This window comes from Hypomesus transpacificus, chromosome 11 (assembly GCF_021917145.1).
Source record: "Hypomesus transpacificus isolate Combined female chromosome 11, fHypTra1, whole genome shotgun sequence".
NCBI lineage: Eukaryota > Metazoa > Chordata > Actinopteri > Osmeriformes > Osmeridae > Hypomesus > Hypomesus transpacificus.
The window spans coordinates 14,147,989-14,160,167 of NC_061070.1; the positions used below are offsets into that span (position 1 = coordinate 14,147,989).

The 12,179-nt window shown below is 39.1% G+C and overlaps 1 protein-coding gene across 2 annotated transcripts; it reads right to left on the minus strand.

Annotated features, from left to right (window-relative positions):
• Positions 1-820: 820 nt before the first annotated feature.
• Positions 821-11,709, minus strand: LOC124473745 (rab11 family-interacting protein 2). 2 transcript variants are annotated; one of them, XM_047029408.1, is made up of 7 exons: positions 11,544-11,703; positions 11,287-11,361; positions 10,526-11,162; positions 8,129-8,535; positions 7,630-7,981; positions 7,062-7,134; positions 821-5,303 (listed from the first exon to the last, which is right to left on the minus strand). In XM_047029408.1, the coding sequence occupies exons 3-7, from the start codon at positions 10,876-10,878 to the stop codon at positions 5,079-5,081; spliced, it is 1,410 nt and encodes a 469-aa protein (XP_046885364.1). In that variant the 5' UTR covers positions 10,879-11,162; positions 11,287-11,361; positions 11,544-11,703; the 3' UTR covers positions 821-5,078. The 2 variants fall into 2 exon arrangements, with proteins under 2 accessions (XP_046885364.1, XP_046885365.1); XM_047029409.1 differs by lacking the exon at positions 11,287-11,361 and having other exon boundaries at positions 11,544-11,709.
• Between the last annotated feature and the right edge of the window lie 470 nt (positions 11,710-12,179).

The following is a 12,179-nucleotide window of genomic DNA, read 5'->3' on the forward strand; positions in this document are numbered from 1 at the left end:
ATAATAAACAGTAATGTATTACTTAAGCCTACTGCTTAAGGATTCATATAATCAATGTGAAATATGCACAATATACTGTTCATTCACATGTCACAGCCTCTTTGCATAGGTCAAGTTTATACAAACAACATCAAAACACTGGTGCTAATGATGCGGGATTATGCAACTTAAACAAGAGTAAAAAAACTAGAATGTTGTGATGATTAATCTTAAAGGTATATAATGTATGTGTAACAACAATCTTGGATGTCTTATCATGGAAACTGAGTTAATCATTTTAATTATATAAGATCTTTTATTAGGCCTTCCTAATGTCCCTTAAGACTGTAGTCTAGTTACATGTGAGAGCCGTTTGTGTGCTGAGGATCTCATCTGGGTGCTGGACTGAGTGACAGGGAAGAGGTAGTGTTTTAAATCGCAATGTGGAGATGGAACCACACCCACCCTAAAAAGGTTCAGCCAGAATACAACACCAGTGTTGCTTGTCCCAAAACATTTCACACACACTTTCTGTACACATAGGCAAATCAGAGGGGCATTTTAACAAGCAACCCTGCCACTCACAATTGTCTAACACCACTCAAGTCTTTTTCGGGAAAGGCATGTGAAATTCTCTAGAACAAAACTAAGAGCCTCTCTTAGGGGTAAGTAAATAGAAACTAGAAACAAACCAACACAAAAAAGCTCTAATAATAATATGGCATTGCAAATTAAGCAGGCCCACAGACCTGATAACTATTCTTTGCAGAGTTTATCAGGCAGAGAAAATCTCCTCTCACATTACAAAAAGTAAGATTATTAATGGAAAAGACAAGGCAGGTTTACTTTCAAGAAGTACAGTGTATTTATTGAACAATACAATCATCTTGTTTGTGCCTTTTGCAATTTTATCCAGTGGATAATTGGCTATTCCAAATACATTTAGAACGTTTCTCCATACCTTCATCTATGTTATTCCATGCCACATGCCTAAAAAATAACAATTAAATTTCGAGATGGTGAAAGGACATCAGTACATACATACACTGAATGTTTCTGAAGTAGTAATGCAAAGCAGTGCCAATGCCTGGACTTCATATAACCTGCATTTGTGCACCATAAAATATCAGGATAGAAATGACTATTCCATAATCACAATCATCATACAGACTCACATACAATTTTGACTTCAACTCAGGATAGCCATCTCTTCAACTTTTGAACTATTGCATATGGCCAGACAAGTGTCAGTGTTTCAAACTTTTTTTTTAAATGCTTTTACCTTCATGAATTACAATGCAGCACTTCATTGGTCTTAAGCTTAGGTTGCATTTCAAGGAACAGCACACTGTTCTTTGAAAAAGAAAAAAATCCTGTTCCTAGTATTTTACAATCCTGATTTTAACAAAGTATTTTTACAAAAGACCTTGGTGAAAGAACAAGGAAGTGGGATTTTAACTCACTAAACAAAACTAGAAAAGAAAGCGTTAAAGTCAAAAACTAATTTGCATTCAACTGTAGTGCAAAATGATCATGTCAAATATGTGAAATCTAACAGAGTCTTAGTCTGCAATAGTCTGCAAACAGATTTATGAAGTAAATGACTAAATGTAAATGTAAATGACTAAATCTAAGTATAATTACACCCTGTGTTGTGCAAGGCCATATTAATGTATTAAACAAGACATATTACATTTTAAAGGCTAAGTAAAGCACAGACTCAGGAAGCAAGTTTTTTTTGTAACAGAGGTCATTGTGTAAGCAGCTTACCAAGAGACTACATTTCTTAACTGTGATACACTATAAGAAATGACCAGTTTCGTAGGAAATGTTGTGCCATGTTACAAGTCACATCAAGTAATTTTCCCAGTGTTTTAACTACCGACAGATGCAATGAATTGTGTCAAAGCCAATAACTTTCAGTGGAGGACTAAGAATAGTGCCAGCTTTGTAAAGCTTTGTACAAATCTGCTGAACGTTTGACAACCAGTATTGTTGAATATCAAAATATGTACTGTAAAACCAGACCTGTGTGAGATAATAGATAGGTACACAGCCCTAGTTTGAATGACATGAAAATAGTTTAATACTGGAATCAGTTTACAATCATGTTATGAAGGTATGTGATTAATACTCAATGATATAAGTATGTATTTTCTAATCCTAAACAATTGTTGAGACTATAGGTCTCTCAGAATCAATTGGCTAGGCTAACGTTGTGAAAATATTGAGTGTTCTTAGAGATATTCCATTAATAAAACAGGATTCTAAATAGCAGATTATGCATGTACTAAGAAAGGGATCTGAAAAAGGACAATGACAACAAAAGAACCAACACCTACATAAACTCAGGACTAACTGACCTTGGTGTACACCAAAGAAAGCAGTTCTTAGACATTATTAATGTTTTGGTTACACCAACATTTAAGGCATTATATTAGAGCACATTAATGTTAGCCCAATGTCTGTACAGTAGTTTGCTGAACAAGTAGTTAATTTAGAAACGTAAAATGCATTAATTTGTGGGCGATTCCAGCAGAAAAGGTACAACATTGCAATTTTCAGGTACACTAATATGAAAAACATATTTTTTCATTTTGCAGCAGTGGAAGATGTAACATATAGTACCAATGTATGTCATGACAAGTTTCACGTAAACAAAACATATTTTGTAGAATTCCACAACATTTGTTAGTAAAGGTCAGGTACAACCATGTACAAGCTTAATCCCAATGTGAGGGTAAACCAAACCAAGAAAGTAAACAATAGGAAGACTATAGACAACTACATTGGTCAAACATTTAACTGTAAAAGCAGGAATCTCTCTGTGTCTGGATTATGTTGAGAACTGGGCACTGTATGAAGTTGAAAAACGGCTGGTGTATTGCTCAGGACCCAAGGACATGCAGCGCTGCATGTCACGTTGTTTTGTTGAGCAGTTTGAGTTTGGGAGAAATAAATATATTAACGTGTTCGCTGCATTAAGCATGGAGCCATGGACCTCACAAGCTGCCAAGGGGCATTGCACTTGCATTCGTAGAAAACGGGCACTACAACAGGCAAACGGTCATTGCACAAGTTCTTTACCAAAATTACCAAGTTGGGCTGCAGTACCAGTGGTTGCTAATACAATTTGTGTACATTAATCCAACAGGTTTAGAATAATAAGTAGGCCTAAGTAACACTGTAGATGGCACATCATTCAATTAAAAGGAAGAAAAAGTATATAATATGAAAATGCTGAAAAGGAAATGTGACTTTTTGAGAACCTTGAAATAAGGAATTCATCAATTTATGTAACTTTGACAGAAGACAAAAATCCAGTACCAGTCATCTCTAACAATGACACGGTCAAAACAATTACATGCATGACAAAGTGCTGTTTTGACATTATTGTCCTAAAAGTTGCCATGGTAAGTGGTATAAAACATTCATATGAAGTGAGTCTACTTTTAACATATCGTATTCCTGTATTACTGGGACACAGGTCACAAGTATCTACAAATGTCAATTTAACACAGTAACAGGTTATTCTAGGGTTGGGCAGCAATTTCATGCTTCCTGAAACAAGCTATTCAACAACAACTATGGAAATGGATGCCATGATTCTTTCTGCCTTATACAACATTTCCATGGAAACATATACTCTGCCTACCCACTACGACAAAACTGCACCATGTGAATCGTATTACTACAGTGTCTGTTTAACCGAAGGAACAGGAACAGGCCAGTGCAGTAATGAAAATAGAAGATGCATGATGATTATTAAAAAAAAATGTAAACAATTGATTGACTCCAGCAGAATATTAAGCAAATAGCTCAATTACGATCATTGCACTTATTAATAATTTGTCATAGAAAGCATGGTCCTCATAATAACTCTCCAAACAACAACAAAAGCTGTGATATCATATGTTGGGAATAACAGCTCTTTGAAAGACATATTTTGGTGTACAATTTTAGACTTCAATTGCAGTGCCTTCAGTTTGTTCACAATTCATGCACTCCTTTATATTGGCAATAGAACTGGGTATACTTCAGTCTCAATATAATGTTCACGGTAATAGTCTTTTTCTGTTAAATGTTAAAAATGCAATGCATTACAAAAGTATTCAGTAGTGCTTAGTGGCTACCCTTCTACAACTATCTTTGAACATTTTTAGATATCATGACTGAGGGAGGAAATAGCACTAAAACACATCCACACCTTCTGCATATCAACGCTGTACTGACTACAGCATAAGCCATATGGAATTGTGGGGATCATCTGAGTGGCTGGCTGAATTTTAGTACTAATTTTGCAGTTTGGGCTGAAGTGTAAACACAGTCATTCCAGCTCAGCAGCAATCAAGCACTTGACTGCTTTCTTTCCAGCAAACAAATACCATGAGCATGTGGTAAACATGCATTTGGCTACATTCAAGTACTATAAGAGCATCTGGACTGAAAACCACAGAGTGGCCCTATTTGCTTTGGCTGTAGGGCTATTTGCATGTAACTCCCACTGTCATTGCACAATGCTTGATAGATGTTGACATTGTCTTTTAAGATTTAAATGGTAAATTATTAAATTAATCTGTATATGCAATACTGAAAGGAATTTGAGGAAAGGAATGCAATGCACAGCAACACTCACACATTCAAAACCATGAGAGCTTAATCTTATAACGAAATGAAGAGTAAACAAGGTAATGACTCAGAAACCTGTTGGTCTCACCTGAGATCAATTGATGAATTTGATGACCAAAAGAGCAGAATGCCAAAAATGTAAAAGTACCATATCAAAAAGGCTTGGGGAACACGGAGAATTGCAACCGCTTAGAGTCAAATGTTATACTGTATCTGGATATTATTACCCAGTAGTAATAGTTTGATAAACTGGTGTAAACTCAAAAGAAAATATACAAAATCTACAAATGTATACTGCATTAAAGCAGCTTTAGTAACAGATAAATAACTAAAATAATAGCACAAATTTGGCATTAGTTAATCCAATTTCCTTCCATTTGGTCAACAGTATATCCACAACGCAATCGTAAACTGCTTTGAAGGAATATCACTGAAACAAAACACACCTTTTGACCCTGCTCTTCCATAATCTACTTTTTTGAGATTTTACCAGCTTTCCTTTTTGGCTCATAGGGTGTTCGAAGGATGCTCGGAGTCTCCTCCATGACACGCACAAGTAGGTTATCGATGTAGTCTTCCAGCTCACGAATATGGGCGTCCTTCTTCTTTACCACTTCCTTCTGCTTGACAAGCTCCTGCACAACCTCTTCAAAGGAAAGACTGCTGTAGGATGCCACCATTTCCTGGTTTGTTTCCTACAAGACCAAAAAGGGCCCAATGAACGCAACCTTGATAACTATTGAAATTACAATCAACTTTTTTTTTCTTAAATCAATGCATGTTTATCAGTTTTTCTAGATGGTGTCAAGATCACATCACAAATAGTTATGATTACATCAGCCAATGTCACAGGATTGCATAACATTAATCTAATATTGTTCTCATATTAATACAAATAAATAGTTGTCAAGTTTAAAGAAGAAAATTAAATTTTTTATTTCAATCTCTTTACATTTGAATGCATAACTCATCACCTGCAAAAATGGTCCAAGCAAAGACCATGGCCATCTGCTAGACAAGAGCTGCATATTAAGATTAAAACCTCCTGATAATGGTAATAAAGATAAAAACTGGAATTTCGCTCCATGGGGAAACATCTGAGAGCACATTTCCGGAATAAAAGGTCAGCCTAATGGATGAAAAAACAAAGATGCAACTGAACCCTAAATTTGTTCTTTGGAGGACAAACTGTATAGACTTGTGCATTACAGTATGTCCCGATCTCATTACTGTGGGACAAGGATGAGCTGTTATCGTTTTTAATGAGGTGCCATGTTATCTCTTCAGTGCTAGACATCCTCCCCTACAAAGATACAGCAGCAAAGCCATCACTCTGTTTAAAATAGCTCACTTATCACTTTCCCCTCCCATATATTTCAGTCAAACTATACTATTGGTATTCTGAGTCTACAATATGAGGGCCAAATACCGCTAAACATCTTAACTGCTTACAAATTCTATAGATTACTAAGATATATGCTTCTTGTTGGGAAATACGTTTTGAGTTGTAGACAAAATGGGAAAAATATCACACTTAGAGAGCCTTATGCACACATTAAGTAAGATAACAGATTATTTTACCATACATGATTACCAATTAAGCCTAATGCCAGTCCCTGAATGTCAGCAGTGGTGGTCATGGGGGGGGGGGGGCATGAAAATGACCATGAACTAGGAAAGGGAAGATGACCATTTTTCTGGGATTGGTAGTGAGGAGATAAGGACCACACTTGGCATTCTCCAGTTGTCTCATTACTGTTTCTAATGAGCTCTGCTTTGAGAATCTAAAAGCTCAATCCTTTGAAATATCTCACTGTCCTCCCTCCCCCTCTGTGGCTAATTAGGGCCTGAAAGCAGAGGAAATGGAACTGCCATTTCTGCAAACGCATATTCAGGGGCACATGTGTGGCTTTAGACAACCCTCAACACCCACATGGAGAGGTGAGGAAAGCCATTATCAGCATCTTGTTTCTAATTTAAACATCACTTTGGCCATTGCTCATACTCATTGTGTGTAATTCTGCAGCGTAATCTTGTCATAGAAATATATGCCATACATGAATAATGGGTAGAAAAAGTGAAAACACAAAGGTGGCCAATAATTCCCATGTCCAATACTGGAGGTATTACAGTCAATGTATCTTCTCAACCAAACACTCCAATTATGCTACCAGTGCAATACAACACTAAAACTGACCTTAGAGACCTAGACTTCACACAGCTCACAATTATGAGCAGCTCAGAAATGATGACCAGTGTTTTCAGCTGTTAATTAGTTAAATTACACTGATTCTGAAGAGTATCTTCAAAGATCAACATCACCAGTTGTAATGTCAAATGAGATTGAGAGTACTCAATTAAAAGTGTGTGGTGCAATTACAGGATATGTATGCGCTATACGGGCTTTTTTAAATGTATTTTTCATTCATTTACAATAGCTGCTTACGGCTTACTTTTTTCTTGCTGTAGTTCTCTTTTGGCTTTCGGCCACAGGTGATTTCATCATTTCTGGTGGGCTTTTTGTCACTGTAAAATATGTGTACAAAAACATCAAGTTACCAAACAAACAATCACATTTGATTAAAGGTGGTTTGGTTGAGTGTACAATAATCTTGGCATTTACTGTGCCAACAGCATTGTGGTTCCATCTGCCTCTAAATGACCATTGAGCAACTGTACGGCAGAGGCAGCAGGAAAGATGATGAACTTGAGCCCACAGAAATAACTGGTTAATTGGGTGGTCTATCTCCACAGAAGATCTCATTACTATAGTTCTAAGGGGTCTGTTATCAAGCCTAGTCTCTCTAAAGAGCCACTAACGACACGTTCAACTCTGATAAAATATAACTTGGCCAAATTGCCCACCAACCACTGCTGTGTGTAATGTGTAATGGATGATAACTGGTTAAGTGAAAACACATCAAACACGTCCCTGGGACTTCTGACTAAAATGTCACGTGACATGTAACTGGTATTGACATCTATGTCAATCATTGGGACATGGTTGCTTTTGAGGTCTACCTTGTTTTGAAGTGTGAGCTGAAGGGGTTTGTGTCCCCTTGAGTGTCGCTGCTGAACGGGTTGGGCGAACGCAGGTCCCCAGAGCTTCCTGAACGGCCTCCGCTGGTCTTGCGGCCCTCCTTTTTTCCGGTCACACGTTCCAGCAGGCTGACCTTCTCCTTCTTCTCCTTACGCTCTGCGCGGTCCCATAACTGTCCCTGCTCTCCCTCAAAAGGGTTGCGGTTGCGTGGGAGGGTGGCGTATTTCTGAGGCAAGGTGTCACCTATGTCAGTGAAAGGATCACTATGCTGCTCACAATCCTCATAGCCCGGAACCTCACTTTGGGACCGCCTGTGAGGGGAAGCTACACTCCCTGAAAACAACAGAATATACAATATAAAATAGTATTTTGAGAGTACTGATGTGGCATTATACAGTATACAACATGCAGTGTCCAAATATTTATAATATCAAAAGGCAATAAAAGGTTTTCTTCCAAGATCCAATGCATGCTACTCACCAATTTCCTCTATGGAGTTCATGGAGTCCAGCTTAGGACGAAAATGGGCACCAATAAGGTCTGACATAGAGTGGGCAGCAGAAAGCTTGTGGGAGCCAGCAAGCAAGGGTCTCTTGGCCTTGGTCTCTGGTTGGGTGGGATGTTCCGGAGCAACGGGATGGTGCTGAGGCTCCGAGTCGCATAAGGCAGAGCGAGGCAGGATGGCTGAGGAGGTGTCGGAGAAACCGCTGTCATGCTTCCGACCCTTCATCTTGTCCTTGAGCTTTGAGAAGGGTGAGCGCGGCTTGTCCTTCATGGAGAGGTCAAACATGCTGGCTGTCATGTTGTTCCTCATGAACTGAATGCTGACCTGGATCCGGCCCCTGTCTTTCCTCTTCTTCCCTGGCCTGGAGTCCAAGAAGTACCAGCTGAAATAAGGGGGGAAATGGAGTATGTTGAGGACAAACCAAATTCATACAAGGATAAAATATTATATTTAATATTCTATTACATTGAATATTTTATGAACAATATTTTAATCTTCAAATTATACAATGCCTCGCATGGCTACCTTGACACTGCAAATATTTGTCAACCTCTTTCCCTGACAGTTTCATCACGTATTGTGGCTGTAGACAAGCAACATGCAAGCGAACCCCCAAATTCATTTAAAGATGAATCAACTAGATGGGCATACATAATCTGGAGCTTTTTGTCTACCTGTGTACCATTAAAAGGAATAAAAATACTTCCCTGCAAACTCAATCTGGTGATTTTTTTATTTTGTATAATGTGGTCTGCCCAGGCCACCTCCTGTGTGTTTAACCTCTTTGCTATTTCTTCTGGAAGTAATGGGATTGATGTTTTCCACTGTGAGAAAAGGGGGTGACATTTGCACAAATCTAGCCTCTGTTCAGAACTGCTATGACAAGCAATTGTGAAATTACAAAGGAAATGGTGCAACCCTGCAAATCATACATGCTAATGTGAACACATGCCTATATAGGGTTCCCTAGTAAAGAAACTGTTCACACAAAATCACATTTTGAACATTACTACTACTATTAGTCACTCGAAAATTTCAGCCTATAAAGGAGCACCACCTCTGTGAGACAGTCTGTGATGAAACTATCGACCCAACAGTATGCTGAGACTGCGTGGCCATATTTGTGGTAGTAGGCCTTGCTGGGTCCAATTCCCATACAGTGCGCTGTTCTGAGCACGATCAGGAGCCACAGTATGCCGAGAGGGGGCCAGCACTGTACTTCACATGGGTGTCAAGGCCAAGATAAACCTCTCTGTTGGAACCACAATACTCCCACTCTGCCTGGGCCGCTGGGAAACTCCTCACAATCAACAAACACAGGTGTGCGATAATTAGGGGCAGCCTACTCAGATGTCAAGTCGCACTCTCCTCCCAATGTGTTGGTTTGAAAAACATAGCAGACGGACACCACAACTTTAAACCGCTGCACTACGTGGATTTGGTGGTGAGAGCTTAGGCCTCATTGTCAGTTTGTCAACTGTGTGGGATTATTAGCCCCTCTGCATCCGCTACAGCTCAGCATTTAATAACTACAAACCCTGGAGGTGCATCCACTCCAGTACCTTAAATAAATACAACTATTAACGCTGATTATGACATATCGCAACTCCCCCCTTCTGGTGGATACAGAGGAAGTGTGCTAATGTGTTCACATGATGATGTGCCAAGTGCTAATTGACACCAGATCCAATTCCAAGTTTCTGCTCTTCTTAGCACAAGGTGGCGTAACCCCCAGTTGTGGTTAGGCTACTATAAACTACAAACAGTTGAAGCTAAAATGACTAAAATAACTCTACAGTGTGTCACTAAACAGGGTGGTGCTGGTGCTAGTCTTTTCCCCTTTGTTCCACGACACTGGAAATAGCCTGTGTGTGGCAGACAAAGAATGACTAACAATTCATGTTTAGCCAGCTCCACCACATTTAACTAGCTGTGGCCTTTTCATAATGTCTCACTCCCATGTCCTTAGCACTAGTAGCCTACAAGTTATTGCTGACACTAAGGTTGGGTGAGAGAAACTAAGAAACAATATTGCCAATGCTGGCAACAACTTTAGTGGTCAGGATTTGATCTAGAACAGTTGCAGCACTACCAAAGTTTCACAAGTTGTACTGTGACACATCCTGGATATCATACTAACTCATATCTGAAATGAGTCTGATTCTTAGTCAACATGGCAGTTCTGCTATCCCTCCCCACTTGTTCTCCGGGCCTACATTCTAAGTATGTTGTTACATTAACTTTAGCCAGGGCATGGGGTGTAAGTGAATGACAAACAAACAACAAAAACTTGAGAACAGCCTTGTAACTTGTTTTGTGATGTGTTTGGGGTGGACCCCCCCCCCCCCCCCCCCCATAGAATAGGTACTTACTCTGTTTTCCTTCGCTCCTTGTTATCAAATATTTCATTAAGATTGATAGATTTCTGACCCAAGAATTTATCCATCCCCACCAAGGAGCGATGCATCACTATAAAACAAAGTTCATAGATCTCTGGGTTTCCCTCCAAGAGCAGACCTGGTAGCTCAAAGGAGGCTTCTTCTCTCCAAATAGGGTTGAGTGTTTTCTCTGCCACAGATGTTGAGTACTTCTCTTTCCCCAGCTGAATGATTGTGTAGGCATCATTGGTACCATTCTTGCCCTTAGGTTGAAGATCAGTTGCTTGGAGCACAGTGGCTTGAACATGAGTTGGGAACCACTTTTGGGACTGTTCGGCTAGTGACATGATTTGGATATTTATTTTATCTACTGTTCATGAATCCAATTTGTGTTTGAATACATTTAGTGTTAGTAGGTTATGATTGCTGTGCAACATGTCACTGGCGGCTGATGTCTATGTTGATAGGCCATACAGCTGTAGTAGTTAGGTTATAAAGTACAAACAGTTTGTTATCTCTATCACGACCTAGCCTGTCCCCTTAATACATTGCAAGCCTGTCCCCTTAATACATTGCAAGCACTTTTCCATCATTTCACATAAATCCAAACCACTGCTGTTGAGTAAAACATCTGAAAGCACAAATAGAAAGGAATACATTAGTGTCATATTAGTTGTACTATTGTACTTTGAAACAGCTATTGCAACCTTAATCGGTTAGGATACAATTTCCAATTCCAGCCAGAAGTAGCCTACCAGTTTAACTGTGAATGTTCTTCAAAACCTGGTTGTTGTGAACATCATTCAACAAGAAGTTGCTGTTTAAGATTTCTGCCAAGTATATTGACAACGTTATATTTAGATAATAACGTGGCTTGCTATATAAATGGTAGTAATTTAACCGACCACACTGGACTGTGGTGTAAGCTTTTAGTATCTAACATAGCTAGCCTAGCCTTGCTAGGTTGCTAACAAGTTAGCTAACTAACATGAGATATCATACATACACCTACCGTTGCCTCCGTTTCATATTTTCAAACATTAAGGTACATATTAATTCCTTAAATGAATTAGAATATGTTCAGCATTATAAGCCGAATCAAATTTCATGAACGCTAGCCTATTTCACAGTCAACTGCTGAGCTGTGCTTTTATGTAGTCCAAATACTTCCTACTTTCACACGTGTACGTAACATCCGGTTTCACAAAGTTCACGCTGTACTGTTACCATGGAAACTAAGGTCAGTTCGTTTTTGGAAGGGAAAAATATTTTTGAACAAGTGACTGATATGAATAAAAATGATTACTTTTTCTATGTAAAAAAAAGAATGGTGTTTGTGGGTGCAAAGTCCTGCAGCACGAGTCCATTGACACACTGTACACACAGGCATGAAGACACGGATGCATTTTTTTGTCAAGTCTATCCAAATTATTCGCTCACAAAATGTGTGCTAGTTGTAACAAGATGATGCTGGACACATTTTCCATGCTGGCCTCTTGGGTTTCATCATACCAATAGGGAGAGCTCAACCTGGCTCAGACACCTTTGACATGACTGGGACAGGGAATGGGGGTCGAGTAGACTGCACTTGAAAGAGGTAAATCATACAAACATGGGAACTGCTTTGTCTCTAGTGGGGCATGGAGGT